Here is a 25371-nt window from a genome sequence, read left to right as displayed (position 1 = left end):
TTTCTTTGCAGAGGAGTTCATTATTGCGGCTCAGAGGTTTGGCCAGGTGACACCGATGGAGGTCGACATCCTCTTTCAGCTGGCTGATCTGTCAGAGCCTCGTGGGTAAGACAGACATATAAACACATTGAGTTGCATAAACATAACATTACATAAAGAAATTATGGTTTACATGCAAGCAACTGATTTATCAGGACAGCAGAACGTTTTTTTTAACATGTTACAGAATTTCATTCAGTATTCTGTTGCAGCATTGTGGAAAAACAGCATCTGACAACTCAGTTGATACTTTAGTCATCTTGTATTTCCCCAGCTAGTCAGACTGTTCTGTAGTGTAAGACTATTCCAATCTTGCCCCCCAAAGCTCAAGTGTAGCCCCAGGGTCCATACCTCAGAAAGACGAGCACTTTCTCAAACGTCTCTGCAATGGATCAAAAGAATCAGACACGTATCCAGTGCCAGAGAATCTTCTTTCAATCCAAACCCAATCCAAACTCCCATTTATCTTTAAAAAAAAAAGAAAAAGAAAATCCAGTCTCTATGATCTGTGGCACAAAACAACTGTATATGTCTCACATTCCCCCACTTCCTTTGCGTCTGCCTCGCGGCCCGACCAGTGCGCTCATAATTTCTAACCCCGGCCTGAGACACGACCTGATTATTATTTCTGGGCAATGGGATACTTTAATAGCCCTCTCCACTCCCCTTGATTGGAGATGTGAGAGATAATAGCCCCAATATTCAGAAGAGGCGGGGGGGGATTTGGCGTTCCCAGTTCCCCGAGCCTGGGAATTCTGGGACTGTAAAATAGGTGCAATGGAAAGACACCCAAGGATTAAATATCTTTGTTGTACTTGGATGAAGGAATGAGTTGTCAGTTCCTATAAATTGGTTGTCAAACTCAGTCATGCCAAGCACAGCTCTGGATTCGTGAACGCCACAGTGTTTTCACATGGAACGACGACAAAGTGTCTATAAACTTTGAGTAACTTCAGACTGACAGGCTGTGCTCGCAAAGGTCACAGGCTACATGGATGAAATATTATAATCCTCTGAGAGATACTTGAAACTTCTCACTCTCTCCTGTCTTTTTCTCTTCACCAGACGTGTTGGTTTAGTGGACATTGAGAAGATTGCTCCGCTGGAGGAAGGCGCCCTGCCCTACAACTTGGCTGAGGTCCAGAGACAGGTAGAGAATATGAAGACTTGTTGATGTGTTTGGTTTCCTCTTCCACACTGCCAGCTCTTTTCCTTCTCAGTACATTCTTTTGGGCTAAATGTCACCGTGCAGACGACTAAGATTGAAAAGGAAAGAAAAAGGATCTCTCCTGTTCATATGTAAATTATCCACCAAAACAAAACATCACTTTGATTTGTGATTTTGGCCTGAACTGTGCAATTAATCCATTTAGACATTAGTTTAGGGGAAATAAAGAAATGCAGGAGACACTGAGCCAAACTAATTTAGTCAGGTATAAAGTGGAAAGCTTGGCTCCAAAGTGCCAGTCGGCCAGTGCTCTGTTCAGTTTCAAAAGTTCATACCAAGGTTCAGACCAAGTTTTGTTCAAGTCGCTTCCCATCATAGACTTGACCTGACAAAGACTTCCTTGAGAGAAAAGACCACTAGGCCTCTGCCTGACATGTGGTCTTAGACAAACATGCGCACAAAACCCTCAAATCCTTGGAAACAAAGATGAGCAGAGCCATCCTCAAGACCTAATGAAACTCAAACATGCTTCCAGTTGCATATACAGTAGGAGAGATGACTAACGCGAGCAATTTGTAACAAAGGAAAGTAAGTAGGACTTATGGACGGCCAGACAGATGAGCAGAGGACTGTTTTCTTTCTCAGTCTGTTTGGTCAGAGTTGTATTGCCTGGTGGGTTCCAGTGCTACAAAGCTTGGCCAGGCCATATTGGAGCAGGCTGGGGCCGAAGGGGAGAAAGCAAAGGGGCCCAGCACTACACAGACGCCAGTCCCACCACAATGAGCCACTTTAGGCCCTTGTGGTTTGGGCTCAGGGGCTGGCTGCCAGCTAACTGGAGCGCTCTCTCCTCCATCTTTTGCTACTTCTCTCCATTCCTTTTTTTTTTTAATCTGCTTCTCTCTGATTCTCTCTGTTTGCTTTTTCCGTCTTTATATTCTGTTAACTTGTTCCCTCTTTCTCCCCCTAACGTCCCGACAGTGTTGCCAAGTTTAATCAGTGCTCAGGCAGACACAGATGAGGAGGATGAAGTGGAGGAGGTTGTGTTAAGGGAGTGAAGGGTCACTTTGACAGGTGGACCAGTTCTAGACTCCCGCCCCCTGACACACACACGCACACACACATGCATACGATCCCTCGTCCCCTTCCTTCCTTTAGAAGTCAGTGCTGCTGAGGCTGGACAAAGAAGGCAACAGGTACTACAGGTGGATGGGGGAGTGTGGCTGTTATTGGCTAATGCGGGCTACTCTGCGAAACGCTCCTCTTCTGTTTGTATATGCATATGTTACCCAGAGCATGTAGATATGTGAGAGAGACTAATATTAATCCAAGTGAGCAAACAGTTGTTAGTAGACATGTCATCAGACATTTATAGACGGGCTGTACAGATGACCATTATGTAAAGAGAAAGCATTGATTTAAAGCCTAATTTAATAAAATCAGTGCCTTAAATTGCAAAGAATCAAAACTTTTCTGATTAATTCTACATTTATAACATTTGAGTTTGCTGGTTGTGTCAGCTTGAACCACTAATCAACCACCTGATAACTTGAATTGGATTCTGACTTGCATTCCCCAGTTATTTTCAGCGGAGTCCTGAAACGAGTGGACAATTAAACAACTTATTGATTGGCACAAAATCCACTGATTTTATAATCACTTAAGCTGTTTTTGTAGCTTCCTGGTTGGAGAAAACTTTGGGACGTGGCAGACATTGGTCTGTTTTGACCCTTACTTTAATCAGTTGATTAGAAGAGATTGAATGTCTCGACTGCATACTAAAACATTTTTTTCACAATCTATGACTTTAACTTGAGCTTATTTATTCGTGCATCCCAACATTTAAATCCATATTCTTGTATAAAGAGTAGCTTTCCATTTCCATTTTGAGCACTATTTTAATAAATGATCTTCGCTTTGTATGAATATTCATCATGCAACTGGAACCTGCTGTAACTCTGTACAGATGCAAGTGAGAGTGTAATTTATTTCTGGGTGGTGGAATTAGGTGCAGTGTAATGTTAGAAAAAAGACAATGTCTGCTTAGTCTAGCGTGAAGTTTCTCTTTAGATGCTGTCTTAATTTGTTGTCTTCCACTTCACCACTAATCTTAAGTGTCCCTCTCTTCCTGTCTGCCAGCAGCAGTTCGGCAGTGACGGCTCCCGCCCCATCCTCGTCCAGGTGGCCGAGTCGGTCTACCGATTCACTCTTGGCTCAGTAGCAGGGGGTAAGAGTCACGCCCCATTGGCTCCCTGCATACCTTCACCCTACCACCCAGTCTTCACTCATGCACCTACCTGCTTGCCTGCCTACCTGCCCCCTGCCCTGAGCTGTCCTCCTAAGCAAAGGGTGAGAGAGAGGGAAGACAATGGCCCCTCTATTGCCCTTTCCCTTCCTTACAAGAGCAACGGTCACTCCCCTGCTTAAAGAGAAGCGTTCCTTCTCTTTCTTGTTCTCTCTCTCTCTCTCTCTCTCTCTCTCTCTTTATTATCCCTCTGTCCTGTCTCACAACCCTCTGTGTGCCATGGGAAAACTCTCCTGTGTTCTTTTTTTACCTGTGTGAGTGATCAGAAGACAAGGCAATGAGTCGGGGGTGAAGGGTGGTGCCTTAAGTTTGGCTCCAGACACCCCACTGTTTTTCTGCTCCTCCTCCTCCCTTCCTTCATTCCTCTCTTCTCTTCTTCCTCCTCCTATCCCATGGGAGACAGCTTAATAAGGAGGTATGGGTCTGCCATCTCTCCTTCTTTGTCTGTCTCTCTCTAATTACATCTGTCGCCTTGGGTCGGTCTTTTTTGTTTGTGTCCGCGTGACAAACCGAAGACACTGCGACTCCAAACACAAGCAGCATCTTTCTAAACATTATTCCCTAAGACTTCCTTCCTTCCTGCTCCTCCGCCTCCTCTTCCTCCTTATCCTCCTCTTAAAGGGTTAGTTCACTGACATTACGGAAACAGTCTTCCTCACCTAATTCTACTCTATAGTATCTAGCAGTGCATGCGGTCTGGATGGAATGGAGTTTTGTTTTCATTTCTCATGGTGTTGTAAATTGCTGGATTAAGCCTGATGGACTCCATCTGCTCATGAGTGTGGCTGTTCATTTATACAGTTATTTGAGTCTCTGGCCTTGATCATTCATGAATTTTGTTTGTTTCTTCTAAGTACAAGAAAATTGCAACACGTTCTCTTAAATCACTTGTCCACTTAAGAACGAATCTATTCGCGCAAGTGATTTTTGCATGGGGCTCAGCGTCTCCTTCACTCTGATTATTTCACAGAACACGCTGTCAACAGTTGTCACATTTGTTTCTACTCAACTACTGTAGTCCCCGTGGAAGCTGCTGTATTTTATTATTGGGTACTAAACAAATTCATGAACCTTTAGTTGCAATTTGTGCATGAATGCATTTTCAAAAATTAAGGTTGTCCAACTAAGATAAGTTAAGCAAGATAAGAAAAGATGGTGCAAACAATTAAGTTAGGTTAGTTATAAAAATAGAATATATTAAAGGCGCAAGTAATATTTATAGTCACTGTACCAAGCTGGAGTAACTAACCAGAGTTAGGTGAATAAAAAACAACCATCATAAATATCATAAATACTGACAATTCCAGTCAGACTGTTTAACAGCAATATTTCTTAGCACTGCAGCAGCACTGTGTGTGCAGCAGTCTCTGACTGAATGAGCTACCTAAGGTCCCAGCCGCCTCATACGCAAGATGAGAGGAGTTGTTCAGGGTGATTGACACTTTGGGCAACTTTCTTCTCTCACTCACCTACTCTACTGAGTCCAGAGGACAGCCCAGGATGGAACTGGCCTTCTTTATCAGTTAAAATCTAATTTTCTAAAGATAAGGTAGTCCAGCTACCAATTTTTTCTAGGACTTAGTCAACATTTTCTTTTGCTACAATCTCTTGCGTACAGATGCCAGTTAAGGACAAGGACAATGGTTGCATGGTCATAAATTGAATTGCAATTTAAACATTAAACATAACAAGTACCTCAGTAAACACATTTTCCTCTCTGCAGCTGTCGGCGCCACAGCTGTGTACCCTATCGATCTGGTGAAGACCCGCATGCAGAACCAGAGGAGCAGCGGCTCTCTGGTGGGAGAGCTCATGTACAAGAGCAGCTTTGACTGCTTCAAGAAGGTGGTGCGCTACGAGGGCTTCTTCGGCCTTTACCGAGGTCAGTGCGCATAAACGGAAAATTCAAACCTTTTGAGTTTATGAGCCACATATAGTTATGTCATTGTTACAAACTATACATTTGATGCTGTCGTAGTGTTGTAATACACTGGTATTACAACACTACGACAGCATAAGCTTGGATTGTATACAGTATGTTTTTTCTTAGTAGAGAATATATATTCCATGTCTAAAATTAAAATAAACTGATTTTAGCTTTTAGGTAAAAAACAACACACATGCAGTTGAATATACAAAACAGGTTTTGTAGAAAGAAGGACCCGAAATGAGAGACAAGAATTGAGTAGCAGTGACAAGAGAAGGGAGGCGAGAGGAGACGAGTAGAGAAGAGAAGAAAAGTGTAGGGTGGACAGGAGGGCGTTGTGAGTTCACCTCTCTGTTGACCTGTCTTCTTTGAAGTGATTACCGACAGGCTGGGGACTTTCAGAGCAGGACAATGAACATCACACGCGAGGCCACATACCTTTAGGCCTGTGTCACGATGTAGCGCGTCTACACCTACACACTCATTCAAACACGTTACAGACATAGAGGAGACGCACAAGTATGTGGGCATGCAAGGGACTACTTGGGCATGCAGGTACGTACATACCAAGGAAAGACGTCAGTAATGACTACCTGCCCCATCCTCAGAAACTGCGGTTAGTGTGTCTGTGTCTGTGTCTGTGTCTGTGTCTGTATTGTTGGGGTCAGATTAAAGGAGGATTGAAAAGAAGTCCCCAGGAACAGCGGCGGGGCCTTTTTAAAATCCCACGATTTTGATTGACAGAACTGGGTTCCCGAGAGGAAACTTGAATGCTTGAATCTGTGGGAAACACAAAGGCTATCAAGAGTGAAGTGGCCCCACAGACACAGAGACAGACAGGTCTGGCTCCAGATAGATGGCCATACAGGTAACCTGGCAGCCAAACTGTAGTTATGTAACATAAGTTGAAAGTGCCTTCACTTCTGAAAGAATCTGCGGTGGAAAGAGTGTGGAGTTATCAGTGCAAAATTGCTTTTTGTAATGTGATCTCTCATAAGCAAAACAGCACAAGAAAAAGTACGAGCATCTTTTCATGGCTTTATTTATACAGGGATCATTTTACCAAAATAAATTTGGTGTAATTTTCTTTGTGGAGAGAAAAAAAAAATGAAAGAGAAAAAAATACGTCAAAAATCTTTTTTGTTTGTTTTTTTATGAGGTCTATTGAGGTCCCTTTGCCAAGTTCCAGACTGAGTATATGATTGTGCATTTGCCACTGTAGATTATTAACTGTGTGTGTTTCTTTGAAGAAATCCTTGAGTGTGTGCTGGGTAGGGGGCCAAGTTTCATTGTGCTCTGTTGTGATTATTTTGTTTATTTTTATCCAACTCTGGGTTGTAATTGAGGTCTGCGTAAACTTTTGGTTGGTTTGTTTTATACTCGGCCCTTTTTTCCTATTCTGGGAAGCAGTTTCGCTCACTTCATCCTCTCTTTACCCCTTCTTCCTCTCTCCCTCTTGTTGCTACTCTGATGTCCCCGCACTCCACATCAATAGATTTCATTAGCGTCTGGGGGATCTTGCACGGTCGGACGCATGCAGCGGGAAGCCACACTTGATGTGGAGTGTGTGGAAGTGGTATATGTATATGTATGCATGTGTGTGTGAGAGTAGGGGTACCACAGCACTCTCTTCTTTTTCTAATCATCTTGTCGTTTCCTAATGATAGGTCTGGTACCACAGCTACTGGGTGTGGCGCCCGAGAAAGCCATAAAGCTCACAGTAAGTCGCTGTGTTAGAAAGCGCGCACTCACATGCATGTACATTCACACAGACAGAGATCCATGAGCCTCTGTCATCACTTAAAACTTGCGGATGGATTTTATATCATCTGGTCCTAACTCACAAATAGATCAAGTTACATGTATATGCATATTTATTAAAATCAGTAAACACATACATGTCTACAAAATACACATAGATTCCTAGTATGGCCCAATGTAGAACCTTTCAAGTGCTGTGACAGTGACCTTTCTGTCTTCAGGTGAACGACTTTGTGCGAGGAAAGACCAGACAGAGAGATGGTACAGTCCCTCTCGCTGCTGAGATCCTGGCTGGTGGATGTGTAAGTTTCACCTCAACATTTGTTGCATTTCTCAGTGGGAACCTCAGTGGCTAGTTTGCACCTAAAGTGGAGAGCGACCTAATTTGTGTGTTAGGAGCCTTCATACATACAACCACCTATACCTTCGGAAATAAAATATTAACAGCAGTCAGACATAGTTCGGTTAGTGGGAGCATAATGGTAAGAAGTATTTATATAGATTCATCTTTTATCTTTATTATTTTATTGTAAATGTTTGCCTCATAGCAGGGGCATCATTTTAACCAGTTGTCAAAGTTAGTTTGATCAAATATGTCACTATTTTCTTGCTTGTATGCAATGGCACCAAGTGATGTTATTTAACAGTCAGTTATATAAAGAATAGAGCCTGGTAGATTTGATGTAAATTAGTGACATCATGATAATAAACAGCATTGTGGATCACGGCTACATAAGGCAAGCAAAGCTCTTTTTAGCTTGAGCTTTGTGGTGTTTAACTGTATAGATGGTAGCTGTGGAAAAGTTCTCCACAACATTGTTGTGAGCCACTGATTTCTGTGCGACATTGATGGCTGGTTAGGTTTTATCAAGTGGCAACCTCAGAGGATGGAAAACAAAGCCAAACCCTGCAGATCTGTGAGGGAAATAGGTCTCTCATAAACATCCACGTTAAAATAACATGTTTAAAACCTGGTTAAAAACTAATTTCCCCGTCCAGGGAGTACTAGCTGTACAAGGGACCCTTTTAATTTGTATTAATGCTTACAATTCTGCATAATTAAGGTGTGTGGCATTTTTAGAGACAGGTGGCTGCTGTCAGAGGTTGCTTGCTGTTTGCCTAGGTGTCACCCACCCGCCTCGGCTCCCACCTCTTTGCCCATTTCTAAATTAGCTGGGAATTAGGAGGAGTCAGGCCAGAGCCACCACACAGAGGTTCAAAACTGCTCTTCAGGAAATATATGGGTGACGTCACGCAAAGATACAAAATCATATGCCAAAGGAATCTAATGGAGACCCGATATTAGACATTTTAGACTGTGTGTCATTATAGTGTCTTGTTTCCGTATGTGAATTGATTTGGTTTGATCAGCCAGTGACATATTTACATATCACTCCTCTTGAAATATAAGCTCTTTTCAGTTTCCCGCTCACTCTCAGTGTGGCAAATATCTTTACACATGTCACTATACAGGATCTCTGTCTCCTTATTCATCATCTTGGCTCTTCAAAGTGCACTGTGTTGACATGCACATAGACGGTGTGTACAGTATTCAGGCAGCACGCATCCCTTAACTACATTGACGTGTTTTCTGACTGCTGCCCCTGTGACAGTTGAGCGGACAGACACGGACTTGTTTGGAGGCCAGCAGGCGCTGTTTGTTGATGGAACCTGTAACGATCACACATGAAACACCCGGCACACACACACACACACACGCCGTACACGCTTGCACTAGTGTGTGCACGTGTAACAAGCTGAAGAGCGTACAGGTGCACGCGCACACACACACTTTCCGGGAGGAGACGATGATTGACAGCGGCTGCTACCTGAGCCCCTCCTCGACCAGCCTGTTACCTGCTTCCCTCCCATCATAGGTTTTGATCACTGAGCTGTCACAGACCACCCCCACCTCCTCCCCAACGCATGTATGCACACACACACAGCCACACACACACGCAGAGTGAGTCCTCCAAGGCTGGCAGCCTTAGCATGAGCAAATGAAAGAAGCCCTTTCACTCAACCCTCTTTTGATGCTGATCACTAAAGCAAAGTATTTCAGGATACACAAGTCATTATGGGTTTAGCTCCACTCAGGCACATTCAATTGACCTTATTAGTTCTGGGAATATGTTGAAGAAATGTTTTAGTACACTACATTTACTTACATTTTGGATCGGGATTTTGCTTTAAGACGGGAATGGAAAAAGTACAGCGACTAAAGAAAAGCAACCGTACTCCAGAAAGGTTCCTCACCGTCCTGGGTGTGAAACATAGTGGTTGCCTTTTTTTTTATACAGCCCATATGGATTCGAAAGCAAAACCATAAGAGAGAGAGAGAGAGAGAGAGAGAGAGAGAGAGAGAGGAAAGGATAAATGTAGAGGAGTGCGGATGGATGGATTTTTCCTCTTTTCCTCCATGAGCCTTCATGACAGCTCCTTTCATCCTGGCTGAGGCCCCGGTGTTAGTGCTGGCACTGCACTCTGCCTGCCACTTTATCTTACACACACACACACACGCATACACACACGCACACACACGTCCAACCCTCCAGGACCCTGTTTTAGCGAGGCTCCAGCCACAGCACATGAAATCTGTTTATATCATTTGGTATCTGTGAAAGTGTTGGTTTGGACCACAGCCTCAGATCCACAGCCTATAAAGCAAAAGAAAGAAAAGACAAAAAAGAAAGCGAGAACAATGAAAAGTAGTGCTCTCCTCCTGTGAAATAAACTATGCACATCTTAAAGTAACATATTAATCTGCTGTTATCTCTTTTAAATATCCTCCTCGCCTTCTCTTTCCTCTCCCAGTCCCCCTCCCTCCTCCCTCTCTAAACCTGTCGCTCAGCATCATTAAGCCTTCCAGCGTGGGTTGCCAGTTTCTAATGATTATTTGGTAAGAATGGCATGCTCCGTTTAGTGAGCTGGCTGGATGCTTATCTGGCAGTCAGTGGCCTGCTTTTCGAGACTTGAGTTACACAAAATACTTACTGGGTCACTGCTGAGAGGAGGAGGTGAGTGAAAGTATAGTAACACTTTGTTCAGATGCATTGTAAATGAACTCGCAGGTAATGAGTTTCTTATTCGGGCCTGAATTATGAAAACATTATCAGTGAATCTAGCACACGCACACCCAGCCACAAATGAAAGTGTTATTATCATTTATGGGTGGTGGTTAATGTTTTTTAGTTGGCGCTAATCTCCTATATGACGTTAAGCGAGTGGCTGGCATGTGTGTTATTTGTGTTGGGCGGTGGAGCGGAGGGAGGTCCTCAAACTTTACTAAGCTCTTTCTGCAGCAAACACATAGTCGGGAGCCGGGAGCTGTGATGCGTGCTCAGGGTGCTGACGTCCCAGGTTTCCAAGGATCACCTTGCCTTGTAATTACCTGGGAATCATCAGAGAAACGCCGACGCTGTCACCCCATAATCACAACCCTCAACCTCTCTGCCTCAATCTCGACCTTCCCTTGCTTCTCTTGTTTTGTCTGCTCCTCTCTCTGTCTCTCTCTCATTAGCTCTCTTGGTTTATTTCTCTATGTTCTTTACCTTTATCCCGGATGTTCAAAGAAGTTACATAGGATTGTCACTGCTCTTTTTTATTTCTGAATGTTGCCGACACTAATTGTCAGCTCATCCTCTCTGAACAGTGTCGTTGTTTACTCTTCGTGGGTAAACAACATCTCCTCCATCTCCAAATTTACTAGAATCCAACAGGAGCAGCCAACACTGCTAGGGGCTTGGGGCCAATAGCCTCTTAATGCTTGCGCTATTAGCCAGCGTGTAATCAACTTAGGTTATTTCCATAAAACAAGTTATAAAGAGTTAGCTGTGCGTTGAAGCAGCTTTGGAGCTTGCTATTCACAGTCTCTCGAAGGGAAGCTGTAGCCCACTGTACTCTGTGTTATTTAAAAAGCCGCCGCACACACCTTCAATGAGACGATTATAATCTCTGTCTCTCCCTCCGCCCTCTCTTCTCTTAGGCAATGGCTTGAAACTGAGGGACTTTTAGCAAAAAGCTGCCTATGTTGCAGATTTGTGTCCGATGCCTTCCCGTAAGGCAAGAGGCGGCAAGCACAATCCATCATTCATAACGAAGCAAATGAAGGAGGGGGAGAAAGGGAGAGAAACAACAACAAACAGACCAGGCCTATTTAAGACAGGAATGGCACCATGGCAACCGATTGCTATCTAATTGCGATGTGCCGCCCTTTTGCGTGTAGTTACAGTAACCACTGGCAACCGTGGCGAGAGACAGACAATATTAGAAGATGAGAGAGACTGTTTGAGAAGAGGTCAAAGCAAGAAGCAGGAAGAGATGATGCTGGGAAGACATTAACGAGGAGGGAGTTAGTGAAACAATGAAAGGGAGGTCTAAAGTACAAGTCGTAAAGAGCACACGTTCCAAATTTTGGGAATGCTGTCACGTTCCCTGAGTCCACATTTAACCATTTGTCTTGCTGCAACTCTATCACAGACGCCACCTCTCATACTTAAAAGCCCCGCTGACCAGAAATGGCAAAGAAACCAGTCTGAACTTGCTACAGCGTTTGATAGCCTCCCCTCACAAGTACAGGTTTGGAGGATGATGTGAAGCGAGAGGTTAGAGAGAAAAAGAGAAGTCAAGAGTCCCCGCAGGGTCCGTGTGATGAAGACAAACAGCTGACAGACTCGACTGGATCAGCTGGATTTCCTGACACTCTCCTCCTCTCCACAAGTTTGGATTTGAAGCTGGTTGCTGAGGCTGCAACAGTGTTAAATTACATCACTTGTTGCAGCTGTATACAAGCAAAGATAACAGCGACAATTAGTCTCTTGATTGTATCGTAATGTTTTTTAAACCAGTCAGTGAGATGAAACGTACTCTTCAAATTCTCACATTCAACACAGACAAAGATGAGGATTTATATTTAAGAATCAAAGCATTTAACTTGGGTAACCAGTTCCATTCATGTCCCTATTCTCTCTGTGTTCCTCCAGGCTGGGGGATCCCAGGTGATCTTCACGAACCCTCTGGAAATAGTAAAGATCCGTCTTCAGGTGGCAGGAGAGATCACCACGGGGCCGAGGGTCAGCGCTCTGTCCGTCATCAGGGACCTGGGCTTCTTTGGACTTTACAAGGTGGGAAACACTGCTGGGGTCAGAGGTGCATGTGGAACTCGCTAGACATTATGCAACTGGACTCTAAAGAGTTATAGCTTATGTAGTTAAGATGCTTTATTTGTATAAAGGTAATGACGTGGAGCTATTTTACTATCTGTCCTTTATCCCACCACTACCTTTTCCCACAGAATATCAGATAGAAACAGTATTAAGAGTTATTAAAGCTGGTTTTAGACAAAAGCTGCACAAGGGATCTCTGCAAATTAATGCGAGTGGCGTAATGCTAAAAAATTTGCAGGCAGATTGTACAGGCCACATGACAACGAAAGCAATCACAGTATAAATTTTCTAACATGGTTCTTTGGCCTTTCTTCCGCTTCATGTGAGATTTTTTTCTTTAGCCCTATTCGCACGGGACTAGTTTAACCTGGGGACGTCATGTGATTCAGAAACGACCCCCCTACGTCTGTGTTTCATGTGGCGCATTCGCACGGGATAAGCAAACTCTGTGTTTTACTCTAATTTACTATGCATATTATGTCTCTGCTACTTTCCGCTTCATTCCACTGCATGTCAGAGGACATTTTACACTTTATGACAGCTTTAGTTACTTTGCGAATTCTAATTGATAATAAAAATATATATTTTAAAAAATAAAACATGATGAGACTATTGATTCAGGGAAAGAAATTACAAACTACCTGTCAGTATTTAAATCAGCCCCGCCTTTGTCGATGAACACATAAATGCTTGATTTAATGATTTCTTCCGTCTAAATGGGTGAATGGGTCAGTGACATCTCGACGTTGTACCCTAACATCTGTCCAAACTTTGATTTACAACACATCCTTCATAATTCTGACAGTGACGAGAGGCAGGAAAAAAGCTGCGAATCTTGAAAAAGTAAAAACACACCCCAAAATCACAGAGATGCCGATTTGCACTGGATTAGTATTATCACGGGACCTCTGTGTTACGTGAAATAGGGTAGGTAATTTGCGGTGTAATTTTTACTTTACAAATTACGGACATGGTCGATTTGCACGGGATTAAGATCATCAGACGAACTCCGCTATTATTACAAATTACCTGAGGTCCCCAGGTAAAACTAGTCCCGTGCAAATAGGGCTTTTGCACAATTCTCTAAATGATACAAAAATGCACAGTTATTTTTTTACTGCGATAACTTCCAGCTCATGTCATAGCAGAATCTTAACTCTTAACTTAAAATATTTAAGTTTCGTTACTCAGTCGAGTTAAACTCGCTCGTGACAGCCATGTTGGAGGTGTGACACCAATGAGCTGCCTCTGATCAATGTTCTGCTGTGTAGAAATGTGTGAATGTGTGCAGTGATACGGCTTTGTCAGCACCACAAACCAAACACAGGCATTACATCTGAGAGATAGCAAGAATCTCAACAACTCCTAAACTTGTCCACTCACCTAAAATAAATGTAGATAGATAATTAGCACTATAAGCAAAATAAAAACATGCATATTTGACTTTAGATATTAGGTTTGTCTTTCCCATGCACTTCTACTTCTTACTAAACAAGTAGCTCCTACTTTGTTGTCATTTCCCTATAAACAGTTGATGCTTCTGTACAGAAGAAATGCTCTTTAAGGAGAAGAAAAATCTGTGAGATTACAGAAGATATTGAGTTTTCTGACAATAGAAGGCTCAGAAAGTAGACACGTTTGGGAGATTTTCAGTTTTTCGCCTTGAAACTCACATTTATCTCTAAATGGAAGGTACACTCGTGGAAGAAACTCAGATCGATAACAGCAAATTCAAGCTGGATTTGTTTTCGCCGTTTGATTAATTGGCAAACCGCTGCATCCCTTCTTTTTGTATTTCCACCGGCCGCACAACTCCACAACAATGCCATTATTTCTCAGTGCTGTTATACCTAAATCATATGTGATTTTTCTATTAACTGTCGCACAATTATACATATTAGCTTACCCCATATCAGCTGTCATTTAAATCAACAATTCCACGTGGTCCGTTTGAGAACAAGGAAAGGCACAATTTATGCTAAAAGCTGTATTTAACCTTAATTGCCGTAATTGGTATTTTTCAGTGGCACAGGGCTAAAAATTACAGTGCACTGTGTCGAACATATTAGGTTTGTGTGATATTGTGCACACAACACATTGTGAAGCAAGCATGAAAGATTAGAGTAATATTAGAATTAACGTAGCCAATATTGTTATTGAAAGAATATACTCAGTTTTTAATAATCATTATTCGTACAAATATTATGACGTCTAACACCGGTCTGTTTTTACCACAGAGCTGCTCAGGCACATAGTGTATTTTTGGACGCTATCAGCTGTGGGAATAAATGAACAGGCTGTGGCTAACGCTAACATTAGCAGCTTAACAGGCTCGACGAGGACATTAGCCCTCGGGGTGAAATGGAGCATGTCTAATTGAATTACATAAATAAGTCCTAATGGGGCCTGGCAGGAGAGATTCTACCTCAACTGTAAACACAATCAACTGTGAAAATGTCAATTCAATACCTGTGGTTATATTAATTAGTCATGTTTTACTTAAATAAGGTGATTCTTTAATTTTTAATTTTTTTGTTGTTGTAAGATATTTGTCAGAGAAGATTTGTCCTTCTTTGGGGAAATAGACTTCATTTTATCAGGTTTGTTTCTGAGCCGTTTGTTCCTGTGCCTGCTGATGTGGCCGCCTGTCAAGCACAGACAACTTCCATGTAAACATTTAGGTTCTTTTAACAAGGCTGTAAAAGAATGCGGAGCCTCCTCTTGTCTGTCTACCTGCCTACCTGTTGCTGCGTTTGCGTGGTTGCGTGCTCACTCCTGGTAATTTACGACCGCGCTGGAGTGTGTGCTCACATAACCACTGTCTCCATTCACCTGTCTGTGAGAATGCTGCCCAACGCTATGTCACCAATGTGAGTGGATGTGAATGTGTCCGTGCTCGTGCGCAGACTTAATTGCGTTCGTCTCCCTCTGCATAGAGAGGAGACAAAGTGCATTGAGAAAGCAGTAGCGGTGTTGGTGGAGGTGGAGGTGGAGGTGGAGGGGAGGTGCTGGAGGAGACGAGCTCCAGCCTGCAAGCCCCAGACGGGCTGGCTCCGGAGGGGCTGCACCCAGGCACAGAGCTGCCTTTGTCAGGGTAATTATCCTGACGCTCAGCCTCCACTGGTGGAGCTACCGGTTGGTAGGGTGGCTAAAGCTCTAGCGCCACCATTCATCACTGGGGGAAAGCTGTCACTGTAGGGACATCAGCTCACATGATCGTTTCATGTATGTGCGTGTCTGCTTGTGCTTTACATCGGAGATTTTAATTTGGTCTATTACTAAACTAAGGTCTTATTGATACACACGTTCTACGACCGTTCTACGACCGTTCCCTACCTCCGTGCTGCCGGTGCTCTACCCAACCCAAAATAACCATTACCTTGATATTAATGTACCTGGTCCGAGTCTCTGTGACGCTGCTTGTCTGTGCTGCCTCGATAGAATCTCCCAGCTTTCAGCAGCCGCTCGGGCCCCAGCCAGGAGGGACAGGCAGACAAGAAGTGCCAGAGGAAAGAGAGGGAAAGAGATAGGCCAGGTATCTGCTAGTCCTGTGTGTGTGTGTCTCTCTCTCTGTATGTGTGTGTGTGGAGGAACCAAAGGATTATCCCACAGGAGTTAAATGAAGCCTGTCCAAAACAGAGAGACTCGACCCAGCTCTTTAAGCGCCTTCTGTGCACTGTAGTTGCTGTATCAAAAAGCAGTGGCAGCGGGCCAACAGGTTTGGAATACAGCAGGAAACTCAATAGGCTTGATGATATAGTGTTGTTTACACTGGAAGACAGGGAACCATCTTCGACAGCCAGTCTGTCTTCTTCTGTTTTTCTCTCTCTCTCTCTTTTTTTTTTCCCTGATAGCTTTTCTCTTGCCGCCGCCTCCTTCACCTGCTCAGGATGCAGATCATTTGCACATAGAGAGACACCGTTTGTCTCCCATGTTGTGGTTGATATTTCACTCACTATTTCACTCTCACTCAGTTTTATTCACGTTGACGTCTGTTGATGCTTAAATATCTGATTTGTGAAGAGAGAGATTCATTTTGGGGATAGGAAAGTCTTCTCAGCTGGATCACTCGTTCTTTGTTCCCCTTTTTGTTTATTCCTCTCTTTGTTTTCTCTTACTGAATGCGTAACTTTTGTCTCTTTTCTTCTCTCGTTATCTGTCTTTCTAGGGATCCAAGGCTTGTTTTCTGCGGGACATCCCCTTCTCAGCTATCTACTTCCCCTGCTACGCCCACATCAAGGCTTACCTCACTGAGGAGAACGGAACGATAGGCCCGGCCAAGATGCTGTTCGCTGGAGCTCTGGCAGGTAAAAATACACATGGACTTTATAGTTAAACACAAATTCGGAAGGATCCTTGAATGAAAAAAAGTATTTATGTCTGTTTGTGAAAATATTGTATTTTTACAAATAATAAGAAGAAATGAAACTGGGAGAGTTCATTCTACTTCTAGCTCTGTTTTTGGTCACCACAAGCCCCTGATGAAGATATACACCAACCAGACCTAACATTATCTGCCTAATGTTGAGTAGGGCGCCCTTTTGCCACAAAAACAGCCCTGACCCGTCGAGGCATGGATCCCACTAGACCTCTGAGGGTGTGCTGTGGTATCAGGCACTAAGATGTTAGCAGCAGATCCTTTAGGTCCTGTAAGTTGCGAGCGGGGCCGTTCATAGATTGGACTTGGTTATCCAACACTGAGATCTTTGGAGGCAACACTTTGAACTTGTCAGTAGCTGCTGAATGAAACCACTGCTTGACTAATAGCAGTTGCGAGCATACTGTTTCCATGAAAGAGCATCGTCTGTACATTGTCTGCAACAATGCTTAGGTCGGTGTTAAGTGTCAAAGTATCATCCATATGAATGACAGGACCAAAGGTCTCCCAGCAGAACATCGCCAAAAGCATCACCCTGTGGCTGCCAGCTTGCGTTCTTCCGTTAGCGCATCCTGGTGCCATGTGTTCATGTAATAAGCAATGCGCCCACATGATGTAATAGAAAACATGATTTATCGCTGCTTTCAGCAATGGGCAGGCATCATCACTGACACCTTAACAAGGCTGTTGCTATGCAGACCCATACAAAACAAACTGGGACGCATAGTGCGGTCTGACACCTTTCTATCAGAACCAATAACTTTTTCAGCATTGTTAGCTACAGTACAGGAACTTGCCTGTTGGACTAGATCACACGGGCCTGCCTTTACGCCTTCACTGCATATGACCCTGTCAACAGTCTTCGGCTTTTTTCCGTCCTTGCACCACATAGGATGGGTACTACTGACCATTGCACCACTCAAAAGCTGCAGTCTTGGAGATGCTCTGATGCTCTGACCCGAAGTCGCTCAAATCCTTCCACTTGCTCATTTTGAGGTCAAACTCTAACTTGCAGCTTAATACCTCCCACCCACTGACAGTTGCCACGATGACGAGATAATCAGTTGTTCACTTCATCTGACAGGGGTCATAATGTTATGGTGTGTGTACCAACATATTTTAGCTGTTAAATGAGACCAAAGCTCATCAGTCATCATAAACTTATTTTACCTGTCTTTATTGTTAGTATCAATGAATCTCGCGGTGAAATGTTTCATGTGGTTTCTTTTCTGTTCATTTGTTAAGTCCGTACAGTCCCTTGCTGCGTTTGAGTAGCTCAGACTTGTACTGTTTGTTCATAACTTGGCTCGTGAAGTATCAGACCATTTCAAGTCAGCCAGAAAGTCAGAAATCTTTAGTCTGATGTAACAAGCAGAGCCTTGACGTTTCTATAATGAAATCTCACACTTTAAACAAAGTGTGAGGGCAGGTCCTCTCCTGCCTCAGACCTCTGCGGGCCCGCAGTAACAGTAGCAGAGCTCCGAGTTTGGAAGCAGCGCAGCCTCTGACCGCAGGCTCCATGGCGGTAGCTGCTAATTAGAGCGCTGCTCAGTGATTGGGGACTGGGGTTTTGGATCTGTGTTGCAGGGAAGCGCCTCAGACGCCTGCCAGCCAGGCCCGCAGGAAGGCTTTCCAGTCCTAATACACTGTACATGCACGCACGCCGACACAAACATGCTTGTGCATACTTTACGCATGTTCAGTCTGCTGGGAAGAAGTCAGAACAGGGAGCAAAGAGACCAGGAGGAGCAAAAACATCCACTAATTATATAACAACTTTATCAACTGCACAAAATTATGATTTATCCAACGCAGCGATTTAATTCTAGATTCATCCCTGAAGAAAACTTTAATAACAGCCCTGCCAAGTGAAAAAGCTTTACAACATCTGCATAAAAGACTTAATATTTGTTTTGAATCCTCGGAGATGTGTCAGCGGCACTCTCTTTTTGACGCAGAGGCACGGCACAACACGGAAAAATCATAAATCCTGCCTCCCTCCTCCAATTTTTTTACTCCGGCTCCCCACCGCAAGACTGGCAGCCCCAGACATGAACGAGCCTCACGGCTTCTTTATTTTTTTCATTACTTCGACACATTTATCATCCCCCTTTCACATATATTTATCAGCGGCCACAGCATTCTGGCAATTAGTGTTTTACAGTCAGCGCAGGAAATTGAATTACACGCTCAGTTTGTTCAGCATTATTTAGCTAGGCATTACCCAGGAGAATAGTATTGGCCATCTCTAACTCGCATTAGCTGATCATGTTAAAAGGAGTGGAGGGGTGGGGGGAGGGGGGGCGTTATGACCAATCTGCGGAATGTAAGCAATATCCATGTTGTTCGCGCTACAGATTTGTCATCACTCTGACAACCTCTGGCCAGGTTACCTTGAAATCTGGCAGCAGTATAAATGGCTTCCAGACGGTGATTTGTAATATTTTTTTCTGAAACCCTTAAGTTAAATTCAGCGTGACTGTCAGGTCAAGATTTTAGTCGGCTACTGATTTCAAGGAGCTGGTCGTCGGTAGGTGTTGATAACGCGGAAGCAATCACAGAAACAAACCAACAAAGGGAAAATGGACAATGCGTACAATGGACAAACAGCTGGAAAACAAGTGCGGTAGATTACTTTTCTCTTCTGTGGATGAAAATGCCTTCTGCATGTGGAGTTTCTTGGACACAAAATATACTAAATATAACACAAACGCCACAGGTCTCGTTTAGAATGAATAAATGTGCTCGGACAGGAAGCGTGAAGACATCTTGACGTCTCTAGGTGTTTACATCTGTTTAGACCTTCAGGTTCCTTCCCTTGTTTTCTGTTTAAATGATTTTTTGGTGGAAGTTATTACTTACCCGAATTAAAGGCCTAATATGGAGGAAGCTGTATGTTGTGAAGCCCCTCAGGGGGCCTTTAAATTTGTGATATTTACTCAACATGACAAGTTAGAAGGGGATTACATTACATCCACTGGTTTAAGTCTTCACTGCGGTGGCGCATGTTCGTTTTCAGCCCGTTGCTGTGCATCGACCCCCTTCTCTCTCTCTCTCTCCGCATTACTGCCTGTCACTCTCCGCTACTACCTATCACAGCAATAAAGGCATAAAAAGAAGAAAGGATAATTGACACCAACACCAACCTGGTACGCTGTTTACCTGGAGAGCCTGTGAGGTGAAGATGAGTCAGGATTGGACGCATCTGGAAACTGAGAAGGGTTTATAGCACCAGTTTGACGCTTGGAGACGGAAGGGACACATTTTTGACGTGCACTTACTAAATCCTAGCTTCATGAAGGTAATGGTATTCAGCATTAGTTTCAAATAACAGAGAGAGCTGCTCTGATGCTGTTTCACTATAAAATGAACATTATAACTGTTATGAAGGAGGATTTAGTGAAGGACTGTTATATTAGAATACATGTGGTTGGGTCATTCATTCACTTTATTTCACTTTAATGTTATTATTATCTTACTGAATGTGCTGAATCGCAGAGCCTAATATATCTTGACCCTCTCCTCTCCTCTCCTCTCCTCTCCTCTCCTCTCCTCTCATTTCCTTTCCTCTCCTCTCCTCTCATTTCCTCTCCTCTCCTCTCCTCTCCTCTCCTCTCAGTTCAGCGCAGGTGGTCAGCCTCCGCCGGGTGCCAGTCTGCTACCTAATGCTGAGTTGATCAGGCTTGCTGAATAGCTCGTTTGGCCGTTACAAAAACCAAGAAGTCAGAGTAAATCGTCAAGAGGGCAGTTGATGGTAATGACCGAGCCATCAATGATTGGGCCCATTCATGGCTGAAGTGGCTGGAGTGGGGGCCTTGCAGTCACTCCCTTCAGTCAGCCAGTCACTTTCCCCGGCGCACGGGGCACAGTGTGCATTGCTCTCATTACCGTCCATTGTCTGGCCCCTTTCAAACGGCTGTAAGAAAAGTGGGAGAGAGAAGAAAGGAAGAAAAAAGGTAGAGATTAAATAATGGCCTGCATTGGCTGACGGTGAAGTGATGGGAACTGGCCCCTACTTGTGTATAGTGTATGTATGCAGCAGACTTACCGCAAGATGGTCAAGATCCAAGATGACGTGTTTTAACAGAGGGAACAAAGAGCGCTGAAACCACTCTATCAGACGCAGTTATATGCAAGATTTCAATCGATCGCTGATGGCTGCTTTCTGCAAATCATCTCATTTGTTTGGGCCCTGATTTTAAACCGGCGCTCTATTTAGAATCAAACACGTCCGACTGTTTTTAAAAAGCGCGTCCCACGACTGAACGGCCCCTTGCGTTCTTCCCACAGGCATGCCGGCGGCCTCTCTGGTGACCCCGGCAGACGTGATCAAGACCAGGCTACAGGTGGCGGCGCGCGCGGGCCAGACCACCTACAACGGCCTGGTGGACTGCTTCTGGAAGATCCTCAGAGAAGAGGGGCCCCGCGCTTTCTGGAAAGGAGCCGGAGGTACATTCACGAGATTTAATAATGAAAAGAAGAGCCGCACACGCACACACACACACACACACACACACACACACACACACACACACACTTTCACAGTTGCAGTCTAAATTTTCCCTTTCTCGGTCCAGGTGCGTAACTCCAAATGAGAGAATCTCTCAGTAAATATTACCCTGTTTGTTTCCTGTGCTCACAAGGTTACGCTTAAGCAGCTGCAAGAGCTTTGTAGAGTTATTTTGCCCAGTGTTTTGTCTTTCAGGCTTTACTATATATATAAGCGGCCTGAGAAAAGGACTTTTTTAATTTACAGTTATTATTCTCCAAGAAATAATCATTAAATAAGGGCATGAACAACTAATAAAACAGCATATTGCACAGACTTTCACATCTTTTCTAGTGTTCATTTGAAACAACAGATACTTAAATCCTTTTAGTGAGATGCATATTGGTTTTGCAAATACGGGTAATGAGGTCTGAGTTGGTTCACACACTAGACATTTCAAATTTAGCATGCAGATCAGGAAAAAAGGCCCTTTATTAGGATAAACATTTTCACACAAGTGTTGTAATGGACTTATATGCTCTTCTATAGCTGGTGCACCTATCAGCCATAATATTAAGACTATAGTAATGATGACTGGTCTAGTAAACAGACCAGAGGGTGGGATATTTTAGGCAGCAAGTGAACATGACGAGTTAGAAGCAGGACAAATGGGTGAGTGGAAGGATTCGGGCGACAGTCCTGCAGGTCTTGGAAAAGCAGTGATTTGACAGCAGGGAGCGAAGCCTGACCCGTGTGGAGCGATCCAACAGACGAGCTACTGTGACTCAAATTTCTGAAGAAGTTAACGCTGGTGCTGATAGAAAGATGTGAGTGCGTACCGGTGGATTGCAGTTTGTTTCGTATGAGACAGCGTAGCCAGAGAGCAGTCCGAGTCATGCTGACCTCGGTCCACCGCTGATAGAGCTGGACCATGAGGCGGTGGTATGAGGTGACCTGGTGTGATGAGTCACTTGTCTGCAGCGATGTTTAGATGGTGTCACAGTAACATCGACATAAATGAAATCACACTGTAACAAGATCATCAGTGTTATTCAGGTTTTAATAATGTGGCTGATTGGTGTATATGTGTTTAGACAGATAGATAGATAAATAGACAACTTTATTGATCCCTTTGGGAGGTTCCCGCAGGGAATTTGACATCTCCATCGCATACAGCACTGTCAGACATACATGTAGGAAACAGTATAATAAGCCCAAATACCAAAACACCCAGTAAAGAATAATAATAATAGTAATAAAAATAAAAATAAATAAAAATAAATATGTGACGACTGTACATAAATGGTTGTTGCATAAATAGAGAAGTACCAGGTACATTGTTATTGCACATGTTGTAGGTTAATTAAAAAAGTTTATTAACTGTTAGTGTATATTAGTATTTTATATATAAATGTAGAGAACTAGTTTGTTGTTGTGGAAGCTCTGACTTCCTCATCTTCACTTTTGTGATATCAAAATATCAAACTTCTCTTTTTTTACACACACCTGTTCCTCCAGCTCGAGTGTTTCGGTCCTCGCCTCAGTTTGGAGTGACGCTGGTGACCTATGAAATCCTGCAGCGCTGGTTCTACGTCGACTTTGGAGGACAGTAAGTGTCTCTTATGAACCCCAATTCTGCAATCTACCAATGAAACAACATCAAACCACATTTCCCCTTGCCGTACTTTTAAAGACAATCTTTTATTAAGCTCATTTCAACATACTGCGCGTCCTCTGATAGAGAGAAGAAAATGCCACAAGACCAAAAATAAATCCACATTAGCCGACAAACTGGGGCCCCCACTCAGAGCTCTGGATGTGACAATTTTCTCAAACTGGAGAGTTTTTGCTGCGCTGTGATCAGGCCAGACAGCACCCATTTGACTTTCTCCACTTCAACGATTGCTCATTTTCCTCCTCAAAATAGGTCACTGTCAGGAATAATTCCCTCCTTCTCTAAATCTGAAAAAGGTCAGCTGTGGAATGGAGACGCCTGAGCGTGTTTCACGTGCATTTTTTTTTCCCCCCGTCGGTTACTTTTACATGCAGCGCCCTCTCTGCCAAAAGCTCACAGTGACACAAAATCAACTGCAGATCCAGAGAGCGCTCGGTGCGGTTTGGAGCGAGCCGATCTCCTTCGCTGTCTGTGCTGGCAGAGAATCACAGGGCTCGGCGTGAAATCTTTGAGGCATTTGATTTAGTTCTGCTCCGAGGGAGAGAAATGTTTCAGTGTTCCACTTTTGATTTCCTATTATGATGTTTATATCTGCGGCGAGCAAGTGTTTAATGTGATAATATTAATTCAAGATTTAATAATGACGCTAATAAAACGTGTCTGTTAGGAGTTTGCACTGTCTCACCGTGCCTCTGGCTCCCTCCTTCCATCTCTCTCTCCGTCTCTCTTTCCCTCTCTCCACACACCACAGAAAGCCGGCTGGCTCGGAGCCCACCCCCAAGTCTCGGATCAGCCTGCCGGCGCCCAACCCCGACCACATCGGAGGCTTCAGGTTGGCCGTGGCCACATTCGCTGGCATCGAGAGCAAGTTTGGACTCCACCTCCCACGCTACGCGGTGCCGGCGGCCCCCTCCAAAGCGAGCGCCCCCTGAACCTCCACATATTGGGGGGGTAAGTGAGGGCTCAAGTGGTTTCCATGCGCACAAGCACTTAGAGACATCAAGTAGTCCATTTTAGTTTGATGGTATTTTAATTTATTTAAATCCTATTTGTATTTATTATTTATGGCTTAATGAGCTTATTAGGATGGGTTTTATTATATGACAGTATTATATTAGTTTTGTTTTACAGTACATGCACAAAGGCAGCAGAAGGGCTTGCAGAAAATTACGGTTTGCTTTTTTTTCTGAACAGTATCAGAGACTTCTTAACTCTTGCAGCTTTTTCCAGTGTCTTCCTTTCGTTGCTTTCTAATCGAAAGCTCATCACTCATATAAACATGTAGCTGGATGAAAGAACCAAACTGTAGCACTTCTGTATATATGCAAAATCTACAAACATATTTTCATATACATTTTCTGCCTGTTTCAGTCTTGAGTTGCTCCGCTAACCGTGTCGAGATGAAATGAAATGTAGCTACAAGACCAAAAAGTACTTGAATGTAAAGACGCAGTGTAGCGCCGATGTTCGGTTTCAGGTCTAAATGTATGCAGATGTGTAAAATGTCTCTGACAGGGACAGCTGTGGAGTGTACAGCAGAGTATGTAGGAGTTAACATGTGGTGTAATAATCGTGCCTTACCGTACGTATGGCAGCAACATGTGTACCGAGAGTAAAGAGAAAATGATGTTAGTAAACTGAATGTATGCTGGAGTTTTTATTTCCTGATGCGAAAAAGAGAAAAAAGAAAAAACGGTGAGACAGAAATTGACTGGCTACGCTTTAATAGCAAACATAGCAGGTTGAACAGCGACCACTCTCCATTACAATATACCTCTTGTTATTTGTTACAGTTTTTTTAGAGAATACACAGTTGAAGCTCTCAGTACAGGAGACAAAGTGCCACAACCACGTTTGATTCAGTTTTCAGACACAAAGCAGCCTCACGTGTGATAACCACATTAACTCCAAGTTCCCTGGAATATTTTAGGAATGTGTCGCATGCGGGCTCAACACCGAGAAAAGAACGAGCACAACGTAAAGTGATCTTTTTTTTTTTGTAAACAATTACATGACTAGTCTATGGACCCTGCTGCGTTTTTTTTTTACAGTAGTGCAAAGCATCGTTACAGTACACATATCTTCATAAGGCTATACGACTGCCACTCACGATCACCTGAAGTCATTGGATAAATGGGGACGGACAAATCAGTAGAAGTTTGCATCTACGAGAGAGTAAATGCGAAAACACAATAAAAGCGCTTGCCTTGTTTGGCCCGGACAGGAACGTGAAAGTGGAGAAACGAAACAGAACCGAGTGAGAAGCACATGCTACGGACACAGTAAAAGCACACCAGGTGTCTGGTTCTCTCCACTTTGGTTTTCGGAGGCCTTTTTCTATGAAGCCAGCTCCATAGGCCCCTCCTCCTCGCCGTCCGCCCGGTTGGCGCGAATCTCCATCAGGGTACGAGCGAAGCGCGCCCAGTCGTCGGTATGGGTCACGGAAAGCTGGAGGAAGTGACAGAGA

The 25371-nt window shown here is 43.7% G+C and overlaps 2 protein-coding genes across 2 annotated transcripts in view; one reads left to right on the top strand and one right to left on the bottom strand.

Moving 5' to 3' along the window:
• The window catches only part of slc25a13 (solute carrier family 25 member 13), a gene marked incomplete at its 5' end in the record, with an annotated part of 45990 nt that extends 22077 nt beyond the window's left edge, over window positions 1-23913 (top strand). The window contains 11 exons of the mRNA XM_084562630.1: window positions 12-105; window positions 1105-1189; window positions 3344-3431; window positions 5233-5391; window positions 7104-7156; window positions 7419-7499; window positions 12180-12320; window positions 16531-16669; window positions 21031-21189; window positions 22748-22838; window positions 23656-23913. Coding sequence (XP_084418756.1) covers window positions 12-105; window positions 1105-1189; window positions 3344-3431; window positions 5233-5391; window positions 7104-7156; window positions 7419-7499; window positions 12180-12320; window positions 16531-16669; window positions 21031-21189; window positions 22748-22838; window positions 23656-23836 — 1271 coding nt within the window. The 3' untranslated portion in view covers window positions 23837-23913. The remainder of the gene's footprint in view (window positions 1-11; window positions 106-1104; window positions 1190-3343; window positions 3432-5232; window positions 5392-7103; window positions 7157-7418; window positions 7500-12179; window positions 12321-16530; window positions 16670-21030; window positions 21190-22747; window positions 22839-23655) is intronic.
• A 5-nt stretch (window positions 23914-23918) lies between these two features.
• dync1i1a (dynein cytoplasmic 1 intermediate chain 1a) overlaps window positions 23919-25371 on the bottom strand; it is a 49656-nt gene continuing 48203 nt past the window's right edge. The window contains exon 16 of the mRNA XM_084563829.1: window positions 23919-25352. Within this exon, the coding sequence (XP_084419955.1) occupies window positions 25242-25352 (111 nt within the window). The 3' untranslated portion in view covers window positions 23919-25241. The remainder of the gene's footprint in view (window positions 25353-25371) is intronic.

This window comes from Chelon labrosus, assembly GCF_963514085.1.
Source record: "Chelon labrosus genome assembly, chromosome: 16".
NCBI classification, from domain to species: domain Eukaryota; kingdom Metazoa; phylum Chordata; class Actinopteri; order Mugiliformes; family Mugilidae; genus Chelon; species Chelon labrosus.
Note: the sequence above shows the minus strand (reverse complement) of the source record. Positions and strands in the feature narration are given on the sequence as shown.